General features: G+C 37.0%; 1 protein-coding gene across 1 annotated transcript in view; it reads right to left on the bottom strand.

Annotated features, from left to right (window-relative positions):
* Nucleotides 1-26,131, bottom strand: part of LOC140148198 (synapsin-like) — a 503,295-nt gene that overhangs the window by 371,540 nt on the left and 105,624 nt on the right. Inside the window, exons 4-8 of the mRNA XM_072170058.1 lie at nucleotides 22,254-23,497; nucleotides 17,863-17,920; nucleotides 15,391-15,482; nucleotides 14,388-14,544; nucleotides 9,986-10,075 (exon numbers count right to left, since the gene is read on the bottom strand). Coding sequence (XP_072026159.1) covers nucleotides 9,986-10,075; nucleotides 14,388-14,544; nucleotides 15,391-15,482; nucleotides 17,863-17,920; nucleotides 22,254-22,489 — 633 coding nt within the window. The 5' untranslated portion in view covers nucleotides 22,490-23,497. The remainder of the gene's footprint in view (nucleotides 1-9,985; nucleotides 10,076-14,387; nucleotides 14,545-15,390; nucleotides 15,483-17,862; nucleotides 17,921-22,253; nucleotides 23,498-26,131) is intronic.

Raw genomic sequence — 26,131 nt, 5'->3', positions numbered from 1 at the left:
TGAAAATATTGGTAATTGATATCTATACATTATAATTCTACAGATATCACTGTGTAACTCAATGTCATTGTCCAAAATACTAATAAATCATGAAATATATTATGTGATAATGTGAACCATTAATTTATTACTTGTACAAATGTTTATGTATATGATATGTATTTTTATATAAATAAAGACAATACATACCACAATGCAACTAATTGCCCTGTTGTTAATCATTTGTATCCTTGCAAACATTATTTTTTACTTAAAGATAAATAAGCACCTTTAAAAAAAAATAAAAATAAATAAACACCATTGTGCTGCTCTCAGAAGTTTTAAGTTATTGTGCTGTTATGGAAGTTTAAGTTATGAACAAAGTTAGCCAGTAAAACTCGTCATGTGAATGCAAGAAGGTCATATCTGCATTTTCATCATTTTGCTGGAGGAGGCATTGTGTTCCCGGGGCACTGGTCATTGACAAGGGGGTATCATGCGTGGCCACGAAGTTTCAAATAGCACCCTAAACAAGTATTTACGAGGTCTGAAAATGCACCCCTAAACAAGAATGACATGTGCAATTTCATACCCTAAATAAGTATTGACATTTATTTTTGCCCCCATTAGAAACAAGTAAATCAGTCATATTTTGACTCTAAAACCCTTCATGATAACTGGAAAAAATAATTTTTAACCTTTATCACATACTACATTTTTGCAAAGGACCCTAAACACTGATTTATTGTACAAGGTATACCCTTTTTCTCAAATTTCCTTGTTTTAGATACCCTATTCACGATACTTAAGTACAGTGCCTGATCATGAAAAAAGACGCTTTTTACTTTAATCTTTGGCCACGCATGATACCCCCTGGTCAATGACCAGTGGCCCCCCTGGGATTGTGTTTCAAACAGTGTTTTTGACTGGCAGAAATTGAAAAGAAAACACCAACCAAGATGAAATTGCTAATTTTTATACACATTACACAATTTACTGATAATCTTAAAAAACAAAATAATTAAGGGAAGTGAATATATCTCAGGGTCGTATCTGCATATATCCGATTTCCTGTTAAGTGCAAGAAAGTTGTATCTGCCCATTTTGCTTACGGTAGATGATATGTTACTTCAGCAAGAGAGTCCTATCTGGTAGATATGACTTTCTTGCATTTCACAAGAAATCAAACATGCAGCAGATCATTATGCCATTTTATTCTATTTATTGAACACTGAAGTATCATTTCCCAGGATCAATTCACTTCAAACTTTGATAAAAACAAGCCCATTTACCCAGATTTGAGAATCAATCAAAAACTCAATTTCGACAAAAATGCATGCAGATACCACCTTCTTGCATTCACATTATGAAATGTCTTCTTGTTGAGACAAAGAAACCAGGTAAGAAGTCACCAAGAGGGTCACTATTGAATTGCAAAACAGACAAAATGCCCTTTACAAGGCTGCAGGTCTCAAGCATATTGTTAGATCAATCTTGCACAATGACATTTGTTTTGTTTCCTTGAAACACTGAGTTTCATTGTCTCTAAATCCTTGGTGATTTGGACACAATGTTTGAATACAGAAAAATATATTTCACTTTGTCCTTCATTGAACAAGAAATCTCTTGTTTTCACCTGTTTTCATAGACGTGCACACATAATTCCATCAGAATTCAGAGGGTACAAAAGGATATGAGTGCACAAGTGCAAATAGGAATCTCCTGATACCCTTCCAGGCAAAAACTGTTATTGAAAATTATTGAAAACTGGTATGTTACTTACATATGTACAGCCCTACATAAAACCAAAGTGGCAAGCACTTTTCCATTTTACGGAACATGAAAAAACCCACAGAATTGGACTACACAGAAAACACAGAAATGCAAAATTAAATTTATTTCCCCCCAAATATTGACAATTTTGAATGTACATTCAGCAAAAGGCCCGCCCATCTTTTACTAATATTTCTTTCAATTCCTTTATTAACTTGCCTTTAGGCCCATAGTTCTCTTAAAATCCAATGAAAATTGGCTCTCCAATATTAAAAAATATTTGCTAAGGCACAATTTTGTTTGTTCACTTCTTGGCACAGTGTTTTTGACAAAATTCTCCAGTGTATTTGATCAAAAACCTGTAAAGGTGGTACCTTTCAGATAAATTCTTGTCTAGGGGTACCTTTCAGGGATAAGCTTGTTTGTTGCAAAACTGCGCTTAATTTGTGTTTAGGTGGGTTTTTTTGTTACTCATAACAGCAAATCCTGTTTAGGGTATGTTTTGAAAATCTCTGGCTGCACATTCATAGGTAGATTTATTTGGGTACTTTTAAGCTCATTTTTGACCATTTTTGTCAAATGTTCCCCCCTTGCAAGTTGCCTTGCTGCCCTCTGAAAAAGTCCTGGCTATATGCCACTGTGTAGACCTACACCATAAAACTTGAGTCCACCCTCCCTGAACCATGTTTTAAAATTGACTTGGGTTCCACACCACTAAACATCCTGATATTACGACTAGTCTATCATCTTAGCACTCCATCACATGCTGTATAGCATGAAATAGGCACTGATTGATAAGGGGTAACGTCCGCTGTCTGTTCCATCCACTAACTAATCAATTAACAGACCGCTGAATAGATTAGTGAACTTGACAAATGGCACGCGACTCCTAGCGATAGAAGAAATTCCTTTGTTAAATTTTGATTGATTTAATAATTGATACTACCATATTAGGAATGGGATTATGTGCCTCTCACCTGCATGGTTGCCTTTGTCTCACAGTACTTTGTTGGAATTTTCAAGCCTATGTCATTATGTGTGTCTATTTGGTCTTAATTCATGTCAAACCACAGACCATAAAGTCATACTAATTGCTTTTGTACCTATTGGTGAAGGCCTTGCAGGTTCATACTTTTTGGTTATTTCAGGCTAATAATATCATTGATTATGTCTGCATGGATTCAATTATGTCCAACCACAGACTATAGCAAATAGTTTGCAGGTTAAATTATTTAATTATTTTTGAAAAGAGAAGCCTCACCATAAATTGACAAATTCTATAAGGCACATGAAGTTTACCCCGTAAGTCTGCCTTACCTTTTTAACTGAAAACTGTGAATAAGCTATACCATGTATTTTATATGAACATAAATACTTATGCAGCATGAGCTCTGTTTGTTGCTTGGTTAAACAGTCACTCTGTTTCACTTGGGTCCTGATGGGACCAGGCTCAAGCAAAATGCTCAAATTGAAGATACATAATTTGATTTTTCCCAAATCAATTCAAAAATGTATTAAAACATATTTATGACCGTAAAAAGAGAGTATAGGTCCATATAATTCAACACAAAGGAAAGTTGATTAGAAAAGGTTTAATTATGGTCAAGGGCGGTGGCACCTTGCTGGACACCAGCGGGCAAACACAAGAGCACACTAGCACCATTCTAAAAGCTCCCCCTGGCCATGATCGGCCCTTTGTCGCTGCTCTCCTGTTCAATGCACTGTTTTTATTAGGACCTCTGGCAGCCGCTTTTGTAAAAAACGGTGAATAATAACTGTATAAACGATTGCAAATGGCGGGATCTACAGTAGGATTGTGATACTTTGTTACTGCGAGTGAGAGGCTTTATCCTAAGCTAGATACTATATCTTTGTAATGTATGATACAATAGCAGAGAGGAAAAGATATATTTCAAGCATTCTTTACAGATTTTGCCTACATAAACTGTGGAACAAACCTTTATGGTCAGGTTACATATCGTAGTACTCAATTTCATTTCTTCTATATATATATGAGTCCTCTTGAAGCAGTTTGCCCAGATCTATCAAGTAGATTTGATAACTTCATCTAGGGTGTGTGTAACCAGCTTTCATGGTCAGGAAGGGGCATATAAAAATATTTCTCCAGTTACTGGTTTCAGTGGTCGGAGGGGCCTGGGATTTTTGTTCCTGGTGCGCATCATTTTGGCCCAGTATTTATTGGTGGAAGGTGTGTATGGTAATCTTTTAAAAAAAAAAAAAAAAAGTGGGATTTTACACTAAGTCTGGCCCATAACTGGTGTAAAATGAAAAACACAGAAATACACTTGAGTAATTTTAGGGTGTTTCTTTTATTTTTTCCTTCCTCTTGTTTTCTCCATTCTCTTTTCTTTTTTCTTTGCCTTCCTGATTTTCTTTTTGATTTCTTGTCAGGGCTCTGTTCCCCCTGACTTCATCAGAAATGGAATGATTTCACAAGGGGGGGGCACTTGTGAGATGCGCTTGGTGCAATGCACAGGAGAGGGTGATATGGCTCCCTGACAAAAATGAAGCAATTTGGTGCTCAAATTTTACACTATTATTGGTTATTTATAAGCAGGCTATAAACTAAGGCTTATTTCTTGTGACCTTCTGTTTTTTTTATGCTTCAAAAACAATCAAGGCGCGGGGGTGACTGTGGGAGGGTCTGCCCCCCCCCCCACAGAAGTTGGATTTTTCAAGATGAAGCCCCAGTGTACAAGTGTAAAACATTGAGGCAACTTTTCATTTTTTTATATTTTTGATAGAAAGATTCATTTGTAAGTGGCATTATGTTTGTAATCTTTCTTCTGACGAAAAGAAGGAGGTAAGTCATTGCACAATGCACATAGTGAAGTTAAACTGTTCACAGATTAGACTAAAATGCTTGCAGTATATTAGATGTTACTTGCCATGTAACATGTAATGGGTCATTCCAGAATATAGATGAAAATATAGTTCAAACTTGGAAATCTTCAATTTCAGAGCCGATTTTGGACAATTCTGTGAGTTTTCATTCATTTATAATTGCATTTCCAAGCATTTTTCAGTAACACTGGCAACTGAAATTGCAGTCATTATCAAAAAGCAAATTTGGAAACCCAGACACTTTTTTTAATGAAAAGTTCTCTTGACAGGGGGTGTTCACTTATTTTCTGGAATAGCCCAATATGACACATAAGCAGTAGTAAGTGAACACATAATATTTTATTTTAATATTCAAATACTTGAATTAACATTAATATATTTTCTATAATAAGTTTGACATCTATATAATTATTGATAAATGTTCATGTTTATCACTCAAGGGAAAATCAATGGACACCCGCAAAGGACACAGATATGATGCAAAGGCTATTAAAATAAAGACTAAAATGTTACAAAAAATAGAAATTCTTTTAAAAAGGGATTGGGGCGCCCAATGGGAGCTTTGATGTGATGTGCTGAAATAGCTTGAAATGTACGTATTCATTTGGATAACATTTACTTCTTCTCCGTAGAGGGCACCCCAAAAAACAAATGAAAGCTTAAACAACTGAAATACTATATATTTTTGAATAAATTCTCTTTTGTAGTTTTGTAACTACATAAACTTACTTTCAAGCAAAGCTTATGTTAATTTCAATAACAAAAGTTAACTGATAATTTGTTGGACTTACTTTTTTTAAAATTCTACAATTAAACTTTCGTAGCTCAAAGCCAAGTTTCTTTTAACATGTAATAATAAACAATACAATGCTAAGATTTTTCCGCAACTGTGAATTTAAGCTAAAAACTTTGTGAAAATACAAATTCTACAGAGAATTGTCTTAATCAAAATAGCCTTATTAAAAATATCCTTATCTAAATGCAAGTTTGGCACTGATTAAGCATTCTGATTGGCACACCACAAAAGTAAAGTTTCCTTAAAATAACAATCCCAAGGAATTTTTCGATTGATTCCAGAATGGCCTTGGACCAAATTTCAAAATAAAAACACGGGTCGAATACCCAATTTTGTGTGATAATAGAAAATTGCCGTTAGAAATTTAAGGTATTAACGTGACTTGTTGAGTCCAAGTCAGATAATGGGGCTTTATCTTACCACGGGGCATGGTAAATCCAAATTTGTAAACTTATTTTGGTTGAAATTTGAGTTCTTTTGTTGTTACATAGACCTTGTATAATGCCATTTTTCTGCTAATAAATTGGGGTGGGTCTGAGTTATGTTTTCCTACACCTAAGTTATTAGCAGGTTTCCATTCAGCTGTTTTCCTGCAAAACATTTCCTTACAAACCTTGCCAACAAGGAAAGCTTAATACTTGGAAGGTGAACTTTTGAGTGAACATGATACCACAAACCATCAAAAAGCCTAAATACTTTTGGTATTTGCAATACAAAGACATTGCCTATATTGGAAGGCTGGTCCATTCCGATCTGTGCATTTTCCTGTTCTATTAAGGGGTACTACACCCCTGTGGTAAATTTGTGACTATTTTCGCATTTTCCTCAAAAAATAATAACACACTGAAAACCAAAGTTATGTATATTATTGGGGCAAGGAATCCAATTACTACACTGAAATTTCAGTGACTCAAGACAAGCGGGTCATTATAATATGATAGGAAATGAGGTACATCGTAGCGGTACCTTATTTCTTCTCATAAATAACGAACCGCTTGTCTTGAGTTACTGAAATTCCAGCGTGATAATTGGATTCCTTGCCCCTATAATATACATAACTTTTATTACCACTGTGTTATTAGTTTTTGAGAAAAATGCAAAAATAGACACAAATTTATCGAGGGGTGTAGTACCCCCTTAAATGCACCCACAATTAAACCACCCACCTACATTATATAATGTGTTGCGTAACTTTTATCTATAGACTCCTACATAAAGTCCTGGATATTTGGTATAACAAAATAACCTCAATCCAGCTAAAAGGAAACTGACAAATTAATAAGTCATGAAATCAAGGAAAAAAAACCCAAAACTTTGGTTTCCTTGTTACTAGTCACATGTTAGTTAAATATAAGTCTTTCCATGTTAGTTAAATATACTAATAGCTACAGCTAATATAGTTTCAAAATGTTAAGAAGAAAGCGGGGAAAAGCAGGAAATTTTCTCATGTAGGGCCTACTTTTTAATGAAACAGTAACATCCCTTTATTTCACATTATTACTGAGGATTATCCTCAGAAGAACTAACTACTCCTGATTACAGAAAAATACAGAACTAAATTTGGAATTAAAAAAAAATGTTATCTTCTTTTGCGAAATGAAACGTAGCTAAATCCTAATCCTTTACTCAGTTCTAACTGGCAATAAAAGTGAAATAGTAATAGTTTTGTAATTTGAGGGGAAATGGCCCAAAAACATTTTAAATTTTAAATGTTTTTTGACAATTAATTGTATTCACAAAGTTTGAAGACTTGGCACAAAAAAATAAAAATCCTGAGTATAGACTAAGATAAGAGGATCCAAATTTTATTATTTTATGTTATTTTTGATAATTGGTAACGAAAAAGATTAGAAAATGTGTTTTCCACAAATCATAACTTGAAATTATTCTTTGTACAAAGCTTTGGGTTTGAGTGTCACAGCCCCGGGTCACAGCATATGAAAAATGGCCTAAAAACAACTGTTTTTGGCCCTTATTTCCAAAGATTAAAATTGCCAGTTTAAAGAATTAGGATTTAGCTATGTTTTATTTGGCAAAACAGGATAATATTGTTTTAATCCAAGAAAATGAATACTGTCTTTTTCTGAAATAGGGAGTAACCTTCTGTTCAAGAATGTTTTGAGGGTATGACCAAGTCAACTTGGATAGGCCTATGTATTCAACCATGTCAACATAGCAATTTACTAGGAATGTTATCCAAATTGGTTGGACCTTCCAGTATAGGTCTACTATAAAATTCCCCCTCCCAGGTTTAACTGCTTTAATATGGTAAACTTGTATGGTATGACATCAGCATACCATATCATCACATTAGACATCATGACCTATGCCACTCACGTGTTGTCTATGTGATTCACTTCATGAAGAGGCAGCAGCAATATCAGTTTCATATAATATGTAAACTCACATCATTTGACCTTATTACATACTATGATAAAATAATATTTGTAAGCTGTTTGCAAAAAAGGTGTAAATGAAATGGCCGCTACACTAAAGTTGTAACTTTTCCAAACTTTTATTCTTTGGCTCTTTTCCTTTGGATGCTGCACTGTAATATTAACATAAAACCCAAAACTTACAACATGTGTGTCTATCTTGAATTCCATCAAATACTATAAGCATCTTATGTGTGGAGGGAGCCGTCGGAAGCCCTCTAAATGCTGAATGCTGGAGGGAGGAGGAGGCAATATTATGTGTAAAGGGTACAACATGACTTTACACTTTCATTTGAGTAGATATCAAGAGCTACACTACTGATCAAAGGACTTTTATTTTTCTCATGGTGTGACCATGTGAGGCAAAATTGACATTCTTCTTGCCATGCTAATAATTTTGGGGAACTATTTTTACACTATTGTTGTTACCATTGCTTAAAACAAAAAATGTACATTGCTTAAAATAATAAGTGTACAGGTGTCCAAATCAGAAGCCAAAATGGACACTTCTTAATCAATATGCAGGGGCTGGGATGTCTTTGGAAATAAAGGCCCAATTGAAGTCATTTCATGGACCACCCGCCACATTTTTTTTTCTATTTTCTGGGGTATATTTTAAACATGAAAGAGGTCCACAGGCCGGGTGTGCCCCTACCTGTAGGCCTATCTGCCACTGGCATGAGAGGTTATTATATATATCTTCCATAAAACATGCAAAAATGAAAAGCAAACCAAAGCTTTTCCCCCCTAACAAAATCGTAAGAAAATATTAGAGGACTTAAAAAAGGAGGGCACGGGTCTAGTATGCGAAAAAGGCATGGTTGAACTATGGTTAACCATGGTCAACCATGGTTCAACCATGGCTTTTGACCATGGTCAAACCATGGTCAACCATGCTTTTGAAAAAATGGCACCACTGCCAGAGACCATGGAGTGACCATGGTCAACCATGGTTAAAACTTAGCATGTTTGACCATGGTTGAACCATTGTCAACCATAGTTCAACAACCAGGGTTTTGACCATGGTCAACCATGTTTTTGACCATGGTCAACCATGTTTTTGACCATGGTCAACCATGTTTTTGACCATGGTCAACCATGTTTTTGACCATGGTCAACCATGTTTTTGACCATGGTCAACCATGTTTTTGACCATGGTCAACCATGGTCAACCATGTTTTTGAAAAATGGCACCACGGCCAGAGACCATGGTCAACCATGGTCTATCTAAAGTGACCATGGTCAACCATGGTCAAAAATGTGCATGTTTGACCATGGTTAAGAAACAATAGCAATCAAGGAAGAAACAATAGAAAGAAACAATAGCAATCAAGCTTAAACTTTAAATTAGCACCCGATAGAGGGCAGGGCCTGAAGAATGAGGGAAATTATGGGGTAATATTTAACGGAATAAACTGCATAATCATATTATTTAGATTTATTCCATTAAAAATCTTATTTTAACTTATGAAATTACTAGTTTTTATATTCTATGGTGTCAAATATTTATTCACAACGTTGTAAATATGCATTAAATATGATTAATAACAACAGAGGGCGCTTTTTCTCATTCACTACCCAGAGTCAACCATGGTCAGGTGAGGTGATGACATTGTCCACCATGGTCAAGTGAGGTGATGAACATGGCTGACCATGCTCACCCATGATAAAGCATGGTTGACCATGGTATACTTAAAAGTGACCATGGTCAACCATGGTCAAGTGAGGTGAAGACCATGGCTGACCATGCTCGGCCATGCTAAAGCATGGTCGACCATGGTATACCATGGTGACCATGGCAACCATGGTTGACCATGGTCAAGCCACCATGGCTGATCATCGCTGACCATAGTTAACCATGGTCAACCATGTTTTGACCATGGTTGACCATGGTTGACCATGCTAGCACGGTTGACATTTCGCCTAGGCGTGCCCATGCCTGGATCCGAACCCGATTACACCAAGCTCGCTACTCTTGACTTTTGTCAGGAATAAATCATAGGATTAATGCCTGGCGGAACTTACGCTGACCATTATTCACACTGCCGCTACTCTTGGCTGCACTTACTGCTACCTCCAGCAAGTTCCTCCGGGTGGACAATGTGAACGCCACTTATAATAGGACGATTGTACTCACCATTTCCTTATGGTTGGGATAAAAAGCCTGATCCACAAGTGGAAATTTGTCCTTGCCATGTTTCTCCTGAAACTTGCTCAGCTGTGAGAACTATGTAAAACAGAGAGAGATGCAAACTGTATGTTAATTTATAAGCACATAAGGCAAAAAAATGCAGGAGGTAGTATAAGTGTGGAAATTTAGTAAAATATTGAGTCGAAAGGGAGTGATTTGGTGCATACTTCTTAAGGTATAATTTGACATTCTTCCATCATTTTTATGCATATCAAGAACCCACTTCCTTCCCATTTTCGACTAGTGTAAATGATTCTGATAATGGCAGCAGAATTGTTAATGTGCTGATACGTAAGTGTAGCACACATTAAATCACCGACATTTACTTATTTATTTATTGCCCCAAAAATGTTCAACATTATGAACAATAATCTCGATTGTCACTTGCAATACTTAATTTAGGTATAATTATTTATGTTTGCTCTTTTCATATCAAATCTTTCTTTTCCATTTTCCTTATAGTCAGTTCCCCTTTTATTCCTCTTTCTTTCTCTTTTTCTACCCATGTTTTTTTCTGAGTTTGAACATTTTAGGGAGTCCAATAGAACCCCTCTAATTCCTCTGACTATTATATAGTCAATTTCCTTACAATAAAACTAATGCCATTTTGTTGAATTATAGAGGGCTCACTTCATAATTTACAAAGCGGTAAGTAGTCTGGGCTTGCTCCTTTGATTCATATGAGGGCAGTATTGAGATTTTTATATCCAACCAGGTAGGCATGTGTCTGGTCCAGCAGATATATTTTTACAGATTGTGCAGATGTACAACATACAAAGTTGGAATGATGACACCAGACATGCACCATGCACATCAATGTAAAATGCTTTTCTATTAAATAAGTTATTGTCTGTATGCAGAGATTACAGGGAACCAATGCATTTTTTTAAAAGCACTTATCATTTTATTTACAAACATAAATCTCGTTCAGTTGCTCAGTCAGTTGAAAAACAGGCCTTTGTGTGTATATAAAATTCTCTTGTGTTTTGCTTTCCCTGACTTTTGAAGTTAATTTATTGTGATGTTTGCCCCTAAAGATTTGACACTAGTAGATCCTAACCCTCCCCCTTTAAAATTCCTGCAATCATCACTCAAGAAAAGAAAAGACAAAAATGACATCCCTTGGGATCTCCTTTCTAGACAGGGATGTAAGTGGGGTATTAAAAAAAATACGGAAACTAATATACAGAAACTATGCGAGCGGTTTAGCATCCCGAGCTGCTATGTGCGAGGCGCTCGGGGTCCATGGGGCAGAGCCCCGGCGGGTGTACGGGGCAGTGCCCCGTTGGAAAATTTTGTTATTTTAGCCTCAATTATAGTCAATTTCATGCACAAAAACTGTCATTTCTTCCATTTTCCATTCATTGAAAAAAGGGAAAAGTTACCATTTTAAGCAGTATAGCTGTCCTATCAACCTCCATTGTCGATACTTCAGGTCCAATAATTATTTCCAAGAAAATCGGTCACAATCCATTGAGCCAAATCAAAACAAACTTTCACGTGTGCAATTGTTACGATGTCAGCGCCCTGGATGTCAGCAGAATTCACCTCCGTCAATCTCTTACACAAGTAATACACAACACGCACAAGCTATCGTTTCACCGCTATAGCGAGAGCCGTCACGACGGCAAGCGGCCACGTGTTGCCACAGAGACGCGAGCGAAACTAGCGAAATATAATCGCTTGAGGCGCTATTTTTTTGTTCCCCCTGTTCAGACAGGGTATTTTCGTGGAGAAAAAAGATACAAAGACACGGAAAAAACAGAGAAAAAAATACATTTTCGTAATCGGAAAATTACGGGGAAAATACGGAAAATACAGAGATTTTTGGGGATGAAAAAAAATACGGAATTCCGTAAAAATACGGAGAAATTACATCTCTGTATAGAACCCATACCATTCCTGTTGTGCATCACCTTTATTTGTTTCAAGATTTGAGTGCAAAGACCACTAGATCATGCTTCCCTCTGGCGTGCATTTTTTTCTACCGTTAGCTGGTTCGACTTGACTTAAGCATCCGTTTTCAAAGTGTTGTGCTCGACGTTGCATTGCAGACATCGCAGAGAACGGTAAGTTTTGTGCTTGTCAATGCTATGCTTTGCGCGCCGGTGACATTTAGGGCCACAAAATAAACAAAACAATGTTTTGCCAGCGTGCTTCCACTGTTTACAGCAAGTTTATAACCAGACATTTAAATGTATTCTGTAAACCATTTTGTGTTTGCTGGGTAGACCTTTATGTGCACTGAATTCATAATGCATACTCATGACAGACAATACCATCAAAACCATTCAGTTTAAAAAAATGTGTCATATATTTACAAAAATAATATCATAATTGCATGGCCAAACACTATTCTACAGAGTATGCAATTCAGAGCCCATTTCACAAAGATTACAACTTTGTTTTAATTGGGGCACTTCAATATGACATGGATATAGGTTTCGCAGTAAGGAGCATTCGGTGAGAACAAAATATCAAAAATATGGGGTCATTGGGTGAGAGCATGTTTTTGGGCATTCGGTGAGAGCAAAATGTACAAAATATGTGGTCATTGGGTGAGAGACAGACCATTTGGATCTAAATTAGGGGGGCATTGGGTGCGAATATGACCTTTTTTTAAATGGGGTCTTTGGGTGAGAGCCAAAAGAAGTAAGCCTCAACAATTGAATTTTTAGTTCTAAATGGCTTCAAATGGCTTGTTATTTCCAAAGAAGTAACAAAATCAGTGATATATGACTCGTTCAAATGGAAATAATATGGTCTTTGGGGGACAGATCGAAAGGAAAAATATGGGGTCTTTGGGTGACAGCGATGCTGAAAAAGTGGGTCTTATAACAGCCCTAATTGTACTTTACAATTGATGAATACACCTTGAGATCAATTGGTATAGTTTTTGTGACCCAAATCGCCATGCAAAAAGGGTAGATTTTCGTACATTGCATTGAGTATAATGTTGATCAGTCAAACAGCATCCTGTTAGATTTCAACCAAATGTTGTCTATAATATTGATTGTAATAACACCTTGTAGGCCTATAGACTACAGTCAAAAATATCCACCTACATGGTCAGATGTTTCACTTTAATAAATCCCCTTTTTTGGTCAGTCCTGTAAAAGCTAAAAATTCTTCAGATTGTGTAACTTGATAACCTCTTTGGCCCAATATCAACAACAACTTGCAGTATGGGCTTCTTTCTTAGACCCGTTTATGATAAAAAATTAACCATTATTAAAATAGGGTTCAAAATAGGCATAGTCAACATCATTTGCGCAGTTTAAGTACACCCTATTTTTCCTGATTTATGTCTTCTTTTTCCTATTGGTTTCAATGTCTCTCATTTTGGTTTCATCCCAGAGCGGATTTCTTAGGGGTGTTTTCAACTGATGTTTTTCTTTTGGCCCTGGTAAATGGTTTATCCAATGTCAAGTCAGATTCAGTTTAATGTCCTTTCATTCTTATGCCGAAAAGTCTGGAAGTTCCATCGATATATGATTTTGGGCAACCTAAGCAGGGAATTTCATACAACACAATTTGCTGTTGTTTTGGTGTCTCGTTATCCAAGGTGGTTTTGAAGCATTTTGTGTGGTTTGAAGTTTGCTTGATAACCGTGTTTCTTGAATATTCTTCTGGTCTTTTCCAAGAGGCACACAAAAACCTGGCTTTTGGCTTGAGATTGATCACTAACATTAGGCTTGCTATTTTTTCTGAACCGTTTTGAAGGCCCACTCCAGGTATCCACAACGCGAGAGAGCTTCCTTTATTTTAATTTCTTCCAGCTCTATGTCTTTCTCATTGTTGATCACTTTAACTTTTCTGTTCAAAATGAGAGTCCAGATAACACTGACTTTGTGTCAGTGGCATAGCGTCATAGGGGCAAAATTAAAGTTCTGAAATTAAAAAAAAACCATAGGAAAATTGCTGAAAAACGGCTTGTGCCCCCAATCAGACTCGATGCCCCCCCCATCATGGTCGGTGCCCCCATAAGATGACCCACGCTACGCCACTGGTTTGTGTTGCAAGCGCCATCTACGTCAGCTACGTCAGTGCTGTGTTACACTGAGCATGAAACATTGATGTATGTCAACATCACCTTTATTTGGATTTGTTTAAGAACATTTTATATAATTTTAATGGACAATTCTGATGAACCTATTTGTGGACTTAAGCCTAGTAGATAGCAATTTGCACAAGTTTGATCCAATCAGAATCTACAGGTCTTTAAAGACCGAGTACTATGCAATACTTGCTCAGATGTGCACTACCTCTAAGTTACCTCAAAGGTAGCTTTGTGTTAGCCTAAAACAAACTTAACTCTAAGCCCATCTGAACAAGCCCAGATACTTACCACCCAGGGCTTATCCATGAAATTAAAGATGGCTTGCCATGAGTTAATACTTGGTATGTTCCCATATTGAAACCCAATGATGAGATTCTTCCAGTCCTCTGATACTTCCATACTCCTGGCATGTTGACGTACCAACACAAAGTCAGGTTTGAAGGTCCTAAGGAGAGAAATAACAATGACTCCATGAGGAAATAAAAATATACTGATGATGCTGAGTTTATCTATTCAATATGTGGATTTGAAATCTTCAATAATGGATGAAATAACAAGTGCTCAGTTCAGTGGTGGTGCCATGGGGGGCATGAAGGGGCAAATGCACCCCAGTCAGAACTCTTGCCCTCCCCTGTTTCCCCCAGTAAAAACCCACAATTACGAAAATGTCACCTTTTTGTGGTAATTTTGTGCAAAATTTGTTGCTTTTGCCCCCCTGAAATTCACTTTGCCCTCTCAATGCCCCCCCCCAGGACAAAATTCCTGGTGCCACCACTGCTCAGTTATGGTAATATTCCATATATGGTAATGGCATAAAAGGCACTGTCAGTGATTCACTGAATCAGAAAATCGCTAACATAACCTTAAGTGATAGAGCTGTCAGAAGTGTAAAATGTGATATTTTGGTCTATGTTTGGATGGAGGGGCTTGGCCGTATGCACACTGAAAGCTACATACAACTGACTGGAGCTTTCAATAATATCAACAATGCAATTTTCTTCCTTTTTTTGCCAATATTATTGTTTCATGTAAAAACAAAAAACATCAGTTTTCTAGTGGACCAAACATTTCTTTAGACACCAAGAGGTACCATGTTTGTGTCCTGGTCTGGGGTTCTGGTCAAGTAGCAACTACAAATGTCATTCTTTGGCTGACACCAGGGAACAAAATAATTTCTAATCCTGTCTCACAGAATGGGTCATATCAAATATATCTCTGATGTAAGAAGAAATTGTGTGCCCACACAAAACTGCCTTGTCCACACAAAGGTGGTGAGTGCACACAAACATACCTTGCAACCTTTTGTCCATTACGATATCCTCTTAAATCCACTGTTACCCCTGTGTCACTGTATGCTGTTAGGTTAAGTTCAGAGAATTCGCACTAAGAAAAAAAAACACATTAAGGGTTGATTATTTTATTTGACAACATTGTTATCCATATTTTGTTGCAGATTGTGGTCACCAAAGATTGAAGGTCTTAGATGCCACACAAGAAACTAATGTCATTTTTTTATTCCTTCGGTAGTCTGTGTTGTGCGCCGAGCATACACACAGAAGTGATAAACAGTCACACTGATTGGCTGATGAATGGTCTTGACAACAAGACAAGTGACCTATTGGGCTATTCCATTTAAAATCCACACTACCCCTGTGGAAGATTTATCTAAAGTCTGCCACAGAGGGAGTATCAATTTTGAATAGAATACACAATTTGGTAACTTCAATTTGAAATACTTACTCCAGTTGTGGAAGATACAGGTAAAGCCATAATACAGGGGGAGTGTGGGTTTCAAAATGATTAACTTTGACCAATTACATTTGAAAATGATACTCCCCTGTGGAAGATATTTCCTAAATCTTCCACAGGGGTAGTGTGGATTTCAACTGGAATAGCCCATTGACCCATTCGTCGTCGGCGTATAGAAATGGAGGAAACCTCAACAATTCTATGCGATCGCCAATCACCAGCGCATACTCAGACCACAGAAATAGTAACAAATTTACTTTATGTTCTTCATTGTATCCCTCCTCAACTGTCCATTGTGTTACTTGTAGCTTTATTAGGTTGAAAAACAATTATATGGTACTCAGTTATGACATGATCATGCTATGTCAAGTTTCATCATTCACAATGATGACATGATCAACAGTGGCGTACCAACCGGGGGAGGGGTGGAGGGGCAAGTTCAAAATACTAGTACATAAATACAGGAATAGAGGACAAAATTGGAAAAAAATGTGTGATGTATTTGATCCTTTTACGCATCAAGAAATATCACCAATTTAATGTCACCAATTTGTACCCTTTCGGTCAAAAATATAGCTTATTTAGCCAATGTCAATATGGGGGTCATCAGCAGAAATATTTTCCTATAGGACTAGCATCTCAGCTGTATGGTACTTTACAATATATGGGGCTGTGCAATAATTATGAGCCCCGGAGGGAGGGTAAAATGATGGGGGCTATTTTTGGCTAACTGAAAGGAGGGTCAAGTGATTTTGAGACACATTTGAAATAAAACAATAAGAAAAAGCTTAAATATGCAAATTTTCCTGCCATTTGAGGTTTGCAAATTGGGATCTCAAAAATTTGCCATGTGCAAAGGGGGGCAGGTGCAAACTTTTTTGTCAGGCCAGCAATATTTAATGTGTATCTTGTAAAAATCCATGTAGGGGAGAGCGGGGAGTGTTCGCCCTAGGGGCAGGTTCACCCACCTCTTGTTTCTCAGCACTACGGCTATCGGGGAATTTGATGATGGCAAAATTAGGTGGCATAGGTCATTATAAACTTCTCATATTAGCTACGCGACATATAGGGACGTGTTCATCGAACTGCAGCCAAAACAAAAAAGATTACACCAAAACATAATTTTTTCTTGCATTAATAATGTTGTATTATCATTGATACATTAAATACAGATGGTTTTAATGGAAATCTGTATTTGGAACATATGGGATTTGTTAAAGATTTAATGCAGTTATAAACTCCTTATTCGATATATATTTTGCATACCCTGAAGAAAATACAAAAAATGTGCACAAGTGGCACGTTCGCCCTTTTGAGGATGGGGCATGTTCGCCCTATATCTCCCGGGCGGACTTACCCAAACTGGAGGCGGACCTGCCCCATCAGCGTATTATGCAAATATTGATAATTATACCATTAAACAAGGTAAAATTACTGAAAAGCATGTTTTTTAAAGTTATGTGGTATCAGTATTACTTATAACCACCGTTTATGTCCTAATCCATAATCCCCCGAAGTTGTAAACATGATACGTTTAAACTCACTTTGGACCCCTACATTTTACCCTGACCCCACCCCTGCAACAAATTTAGTGATTCCCCAGAAGAGAATGAATGCCCTGTATACTCTTGCTAAATGTTTACATTGAATATGTTATTGTTACGCAATGTTTAAACCTTTTTTGTGATTAGGGTGAACTTACCCCACCATATGGGCGAACCTGCCCCAATATGGGGAACTTTTTGTTTGCTCTATCCTGTTGCTATTGAAAGGCCTATAGTTCTGGGATTGTGGTCGTATATAGCTAAGACATAGGGCTTTCACATGGGCTAATCAGGCCATCCCTAACCTTAAAATTGACATCGCTAGGCTGGTCAGAAAAAAATAGGTCGAACACTCCCCACTCTCCCCTAATATGATCAAAATCACAAAATACAAATTTAAAGGGAAAAGCACACAGAAAATTATTTTGAAAAGCAAAACCTTAATAATTTTCAAGCAATTTATTCCTTACCTGTTCAACTCTGATTTCATAGTCTCCTCTAATTTTTCTGCCCCTGAAATATTTCGCCCTGGAAATTAAAAAGTAACATCAAAAGAATCAGGTGTGAGCATTAATAAAAGAACAGCATTAACAATTCCAATTAGTAAATTATGTGGTGCATAAAATATATCACTGCCAAATTACAAGATCACAAAGGCAAAGTTTGTGACTGATTAAAATATTTGATATCACATACATTGACATCACACATGCCATAAAGGTTCCTTGTCTCCTATTGAAATTCATCAAAGTATGTGGCAGAAATAGCAAAATGTTTACCTTCAACAATGACCTCACTTGATCCCTAAATGAACTTTGACCCCAGATTCATTTACATTTGCTCCTGACAGAAAAATCATTCCATGCATTACATTTACTATTTTATCACAATTAACAATAGTAAATTAATTGATTTCGTAAATAAAATGATCAACCAAGCATCGATGGTCGATTGAATGAACGAACTAATTTGTTTTTATTGCCTTACTCAACCACTGGGTAACGTCACTTTTACCCTACCCACAGATGTCTACCCAATGGGCTGTTCTATATAAATTCAACAATCCCCCTGTGGAAGATTTTGGAAATAACTGCCACAGGGGGAGTATGTTTTTCAAATGCAATTGGTCAGAGTTGATCATTTTGAAACCCATACTCCCCTGCATTATGGCTTTACCTACATCTTCCACAACTGGAGGAGTATTTCAAATGGAAGCTACCCAACTCTCTATTCTATTCAAAACTCATACTCCCTCTGTGGAAGACTTTAGCTAAATCTTCTACAGGGGGAGTGGGGATTTTAAATGGAATGGCCCAATGTTGGGCAAAGTTTACCCAACCAAATTCTACAACAATTACATTCTACCCAGTGTGTCCAGTGTACCCACAACCTAAATTTCATAATTAGTACAAAGCAATTTACTTCAATCAGTTTGTTCTGAAACATGCGCTAGATGCTATCTTCAGTAGATAGCAGTTAACTGACAAGCAAACTTTACATAATATATTCAGTAGCTTGCTGGTGGATTCAATAACATGTTACCAATTGCTTTCATGATTTAATTACTGATCAATATTATTAGTAGGGAAAAAGGTCAAAAAACATTTGAATACAGACAATTCTTGCATGTTCCTCTAAGGAGCTCTAGAAACTACTTGGGCCTTTTAACCTGACATTACAAGATCTTAACTCCTGTACTTTCAAGCTAGTATCCTCTCAGCCAGCTGGACTGTCAACGGTCCTTACAGTTGACCCTCTTCTTTTAGAATGCTCCATTATTTCAAAATCAATTACAAGTAGCTGGCTAAGACCAAGGTAAATGCTAGCCGCCATTTCCAAGTCTACAATGGTAAATGCAAGAGTAATAGACTAATATTAAAATATATATAAATATAAATTTACCCAGACATACAAAGATATATACAATTTAGGATGTTCATGGGTACTGATCAAATGATAATGAGGCATTAATGTTAATGAGTACAAGACCGTGCTCAAATAAATTGATTTCAAGAGATATTTGATTGATCATATGAGACTCAAGTTAGATGTAGGTCATATCACAACCATGCTTTACACATGCATCTTTTGAGGTATGGAATGGTGAATTCTGGCTCTCATTATCATAGATCAGTTTCTCTCCTTAAAAGGTCAAAAGGTAATTTGGAATACACACTGGGATGGATGTTAAGCACAAATAAATTAATTTGATTAAAGACATCTACACCTACAGCTATGCATATGGAATCTTTAATTTAAATACTTTGCATTGGGTTAATCACCTGTACTTAGTGAAAGCTGCAGATTTAATACAAGATTGTAATAATGGTAAGCAAAAGAAATGCTTGTCTCAGAAAATGGAAAAATCACTATGCAGTTTGCATTTTTTTAGTAAAATAGTCTATTAAACATGCGCTAACCTCCCTTCTTTTTTGTAGAAATAAAAATAAATCATCAAAACAGGGAAAAACAAACTAACATGTTAAAATTCAAACTCTTCGTTGGGGGTCTAATGGCTATTTCAGGAACTACTAGACATGTTTATCAAGTCGTCGCTCCGATGACCTATAGCATGTTTCTATTGGGGTCTGTTATCCGGAATATACCGGCTAAGAGGTTATCCTTCTCGCAGAAGGACAATGGCGGAGAAATTATCCGCATTTATAACATCAATGGAAATTGACATCGTTCCGACAGATTGCGCTTGCAAGGGAGAAACTGGAAATTGACACGGTCACAGGATTGCAATGTATGTTTTGTTTATCATTTTATCAGCTATGTTTTGAAGTACGACGTACAATTTTCACTTACACCAAATTTCTAGATCTTTTCTAGATCTTTTCCGATATCACTGGATAGTAGTACATTGACTACATTAGATATGTTTGGTTCACAATTTCCTTTCTTCGAAGGCATATGGACTGTAAGCACACTATTATTAGCCCAAAACAACACTGTACAGTGTAGAATTGTGTTTACATTTGCTTATAATCCCAAACACTGGAAAATTCCATATAGCCAATTGATATTTTCACAATATACAATGTCATCTGGGAAATTCCCAAGAACAATTATAAAAATTAACTTTTCACATCACATCACTTTCTGTGGGTTTTTCCCAACATATTCACTTTACAATGTTGGGGATTCCCCTAATGGTGCACAGAGGATTCCCCACAATCCAATATTAGATATGATTCAATTTGTTTTTGTTCATCTTGATGCATGAGAAGGGATTCTCTAAAGTCTCTCATGAAATAGATTTTAATTGTAAATAAAGATAAATAATCAAATTAAATTACTCAAGGCACATCACACTATGTTTGATGAGTAGTATAAACCTTCCCCTTTCCCCTTCTCTTCCCCGTTCCTCCTCAACCAATGTTGGAGAGACTGGAGAGCCCAATGTCAATAGTGCTTTCATCAACATTGAATTGGTGGAGATAGGTGGCAATTTAAAGTTCACGTGCCAGAGTGTGCCAACATTTATTTTCCTTGATTGCAGGTGTCATTCACGGTCATGAATTGCTGGAGGAAACTCTTGGGATCTGCCTCAAAAACATTTTAAAGAGATTCGGAATCCAACAAGCTGACACCCTGGACATTTGGAGTTTGTCGTTGATGATTGCATGAACACGTTCCTGGGAGATACCCAGCTCAGTGGCAATGGGCTATTCCATTTAAAATCCACACTACCCCTGTGGAAGATTTAGCTAAAGTCTTCTACAGAGGGAGTATGAGTTTTGAATAGAATGGACAATTTGGTAACTTCCATTTGAAATACTCACTCCAGTTGTAGAAGATATAGGTAAGCCATAATACAGGGGGAGTATGGGTTTCCAAAAGATTAATCCTGACCAATTACAGTTGAAAAACATACTCCCCCTATGGCAGATATTTCCAAAATCTTCCACAGGGGGTGTGTGGATTTTAAACGGAATAGCCCAATGTAACACTCTGTTACTCGTCCATCTGTCATGATCAACTATATCACTCTTAACATGGATCTACTTTTCAGCATCGTGGTAAAAGCCTAACAATTCCTGCCCATTACGAGTTGATCGAAGTATTAGGCTGGTGTGTTTTTTACTCCTTTCTTCAAAATAAAAAAAATAAGTCTGCTTGTTTGCCAAGCAATTTGGTTCATTGGTTGATTGAGAGTAAAGATTGCAGTGTGATTGATGGTTCAAATTATGGAGTCACAAGTCCACACTATGAACCATAAGGCCTAAAAAAAAATTGTTTGATTGGCGTAACCCGACCTAGGCCCGACCCTAACTTTTTATATTTTTTTTTTTTGCAAAAAATAATAAAATTAAAAAAATAAATTAAAAAAAAAAAAAAAGAAGAAAAAAGTTCCAAAGCCTTTATCAAAGCGAAATTTACAGCTTAAAAAGTAAAAAAAAAAAAAAAAAAAAAAATCCAGACCTACCTACCCTAAAATTTTTTTTCATGTTACGCCAATCAAACAATTTTTTTTTAGGCCTAACCCACGTTAGAAAAACTGATTAAAAAAATTAGGCCTCACGCCTACTGTCTATTCAATTAGCTTAGATTCTTGTTTTTTTTAAAGATATTTGTCCATAGCAGCCTGCAGTAAAATTTGTGGGAAAACATTTTAAAAATTGTTTGTGCTTAAATTCTGATTCCTTAGGCCCAAGATTTGTTATTAGCCCATATGAAAATACCAAATATCAAAATATGGAGAAATTCTATTAAAAACTTCTATCACACATGGTTTACCTAATAATTTGGCTAAAATTGTAACTAAATTATTGTTAACTTTCGTTCCATAACAATTAGACCAAGCAGGTTTTGCAGAGTAGGACTTGTTAAAAAGAATAAGATATTATAAACTTACCAGTCTGTATGCTGATCATCAACAACAAGCAATGTTTTAACCCTGATCAACCCTCCAGGCCTTGCTGTTGTGACACCTGACGTAAATGAACTCACAAAAAATCCAAGATCTCTTTTTGGAGCATCCTGTAATGGTTTGTCTCTTGAATCGGGCTCAGCACCAATATTGGAGAAATATCCATTGGGAAGGCCTCCCATGGCATTAGGGTCCGAAAAACGACGACGCAAGAAATTCATGGCGGCAGACTACAATGACTTTACGTTATATTGATAAATTGACCAATCAAAAGCAAGAATTAGCCATAAACCTTGAAGCAGTATAGGATTTTTGCTGGGCTGTGATGTTGACACTGTGATGCAGACTTGGTTTGTTATGATCCTCAGCAGTACCAATGTACTGTATTATAGCTCCTGGTTAAGTGTATAGGATATTCCACAAGATTAAAAACATACAACCGCTCGGCAATGTTAATATTCCAATTTATATTATCCGATAATAATACTCTACGCTAGCAAATGTTAATGCTTAAAAGTTATGTGAAGCAAGATGCATACGAATCAGATAATATCATAGCAAGAGCATCATGTGATAATGCTACACATATGATATTATATATGCACAGTTTAATAAATCCTTTTGTGCAGCTTGTGGTCCACCTAAAAGGGCAATTCCCAGTTTAGTATGGCTGACACAGTCCCTGACTCACTCACACATTAATTGAGAGGTATGAATGCTGCCTCACGCTAAGGAACTACTTAAATATGTCTTGGGTACCTTGTGGTAGGCAGGCAGGCAGGCAGGCAGGTAAACTATGTATGATCCACAGAGTCTTATTTATTGCCATAGATAGTACCAAATGTACTGAGTTTGCGAAACACAATTTAGCAACCAACTGATGAAATCTTTGGTATTCACTTGCAGCTCCTTCATCCGTTAAAGCAAATAAATTGCTTTTGATTATATCAAGAAGCCTAAGTTATGCAGTGGTATTTAGTCCTAGAGGCAGATAGTGCAGACAGGTTTAACACATCAGGTGATCATACATTTACCAATGATGGCTGCTGAATTCCTACCTCCTTGCTGATAGCTCTGCCTTCCTTGGTGTAATCTCATGAAATGTTTTGGCTTAGGTTCACTTCCAGAGCCAACAGTCTTTGTTACTGATTAGATTTGGTGCTCTGGGATTGGGTTATGTAATGCAGAAGAAAATCTCTCAATGCTAGCTGCCTTGAAGCAAACTCAAACTGTGAAAGAAAAGAAAAACACCAAATATTAAAGTATTACATCAATACAACAGCAAATTTCAACAGAAAAAATAAATATTGCAAGTTACTAAAATAACATTACTTTTACTCATTAAGAGGTAGTTGAGTATGGTGGCGGAAGGGTTAGGGCATTTGACTTGTGATTGGAACCCCATCATGCAGGGCCAACATGTTGTCTTTGGAGAAGACACTTGATATCACTTGTTCCACTCCACCCAGATGTACAATGGGGAGTTGTTATGGATAGTCATACCGTCGCCACTGGTGTTGGCTGCCAGTGGCGGATCCAGGCATGGACATGGACACGGACACACCAGGCCTGTGCCTCCCCTTTTCAAGGGTCTTATTTTTTTTCATTTTTTTTACAATTTTGTTGGACAATGTTGGAAAATAGCAAAATCCCTTTGTTTTGCTTTTATCTTTTACATTTTTTTGTTACAAAAGATATAGATTATTCACATGATCTTATCGAGTAATAATAGTGTGAAATGGTCCACAAAATGGCTTCAATTGGGCATTTATTTTTATTTTCCCCCTCAGACACCTCCTCCTATGCATGGATGTGACCATTTTGGCATCTGTTTTGGACAAACATGCACTTTCTGTTTTAAGCAATGATAACAACAATAGTGTCAAAATGGTCCACAAAATGGCGTCAATTGCAACTTTATTTTTTCAAATACTCAGACACCCTCCCTGCGTATGGATAAAGAAGTGTCATTTTGGCTTCTGTTTTGTACCCCATATAAGAAGTTTTAGTTTTGGGACTGTTTTGGATACCCGTACACTTTTGTTTTAAGCAATGATTACAACATAAATGTAAAAATGGTCCACAAAATGGCTTCAATTGAACCCTCATTTTGAAAAAAAGTTTTCAATTATCACACACCCCTTTTGTCACACAAATGCAACACCATGGCCAAGAAAGTGGCGGCAAATACTTTTAATGTGCCCCCCTTCCCAAATTCCTGGACCCGCCACTGGGCAGCCATATGGGGTGATATATCCAACACTCCAAAAACTGTATAATTATTTAACACCTTGGTCTGGGGCGGACATTTTATAAATGAATTTAGAAAAGCAGCAACGACACCACTTGTATTACATTCCAGGTGTTAAATCTACGTCACATGCAAAATGTGGGGGAAAATGAATCGGCCATTTTTATTTAAGGGCCAGTTTTCTATAACTGGGTATGTACATGTAGTTCTATGGGGAGAGTGTCCTTTGAGGGCGCTAGAACCTCAATTTCATTAACAAAAATGCAATTTTTTTTAAATGACCGATGATATTTTTCAGAAATTTTCAGAGTATGTAGGCCCTAATGTAGTATGAACATGTAGAAATATAATCAAGTAGTTGCCCTACCTATACCTCAATAATAATGAAACCTAGGTTAGCCGTTGAACATATTCTTGTTTAGAAGCTAAACATTACATATCAAAATCCTAACTGAGAACATTTTGAAAAAATAGGTGGTTCTTGAACCACGCGATCCCTGGGCAGTCAGTAAACTTGTACCTCAGATGACCCCTGGTGACCCTGAAATGACCTTCTAAAAATTTGGCTCTCAATGTAGAGTGTACCCACCAAGTTTCATACCCATCCGACAGTTTTGACTAATTTGACCTCAGATGACCCCTGGTGACCTCGAAATGACCTTCCAAAAATTTGGCTTTAAATGTTGATTGTACCTAGTCTCGGTCCCAGCCGATTTGTGCTCCTTCGTCACTAAACAAACCGTCTGGCGACAACCTCATAGTACGTCTTTTTTGATTGGCTGAACATCAACGCCATAAATACTGGCGTTAAATTTTGCTGTCAATCAACGCTGGGCATTCGGCGCATGCAGTGGTTGATGGACAGCTATGCGGTTACATAAATCCACACAATGTACGTGAGTACGCGCTGCAAGTCGCGTACATGAAAGTCGATATCGGAAGATCGGCGCCTCAGTGGCTGCTATTAGCTAGCGTACATTTTTCGTTTGCGGTATCTACAAAGACTACAAATAGTGGAGGGTCTATGATGTTTAGTGTCACTTACACAAGTCACGTCCTATAGCCAATTGAAAACAGTTTTATTTGGAAATCCATTAACCAATCACCGATTGTCATTTCAGGGTTGTCGCCAGACGGTTTGTTTAGTGACAGAGGAACACAAACCGGCTGGGACCGAGATTAGATTGTACCCACCAAGTTTCATGCCCATATGACAGTTTTTACTAATTTGACTTCAGATGACCCCTGGTGACCCCAAAATGACCTTCCAAAAATTTGGCTTTAAATGTTGAGTGTACCCACCAAGTTTCATGCCCATCCGACAGTTTTTACTAATTTGACCTCAGATGACCCCTGGTGACCTCGAAATGATCTTCCAAAAATTTGGCTTAAAAATGTTGACTGTACCCACCAAGTTTCATGCCCATACGACAGTTTTTACTAATTTGACCTCAGATGACCCCTGGATGACCTCAGTGACCTTAACCCACTAACCAATACAAACCGGTTCTGTCTCGGGTTAAGATGCACACACCCAACAAGTTTGAGGAACGTGGACCCCTAGTCTCCGAGAAATAAAGCAGAAGGCAAAACCTAACCATTAAAATGGAAC

The sequence above is a fragment of the Amphiura filiformis genome, chromosome 3 (genome assembly GCF_039555335.1).
Source record: "Amphiura filiformis chromosome 3, Afil_fr2py, whole genome shotgun sequence".
NCBI classification, from domain to species: Eukaryota; Metazoa; Echinodermata; class Ophiuroidea; order Amphilepidida; family Amphiuridae; genus Amphiura; species Amphiura filiformis.
This window is presented reverse-complemented; position numbering and strand designations above follow the sequence as displayed.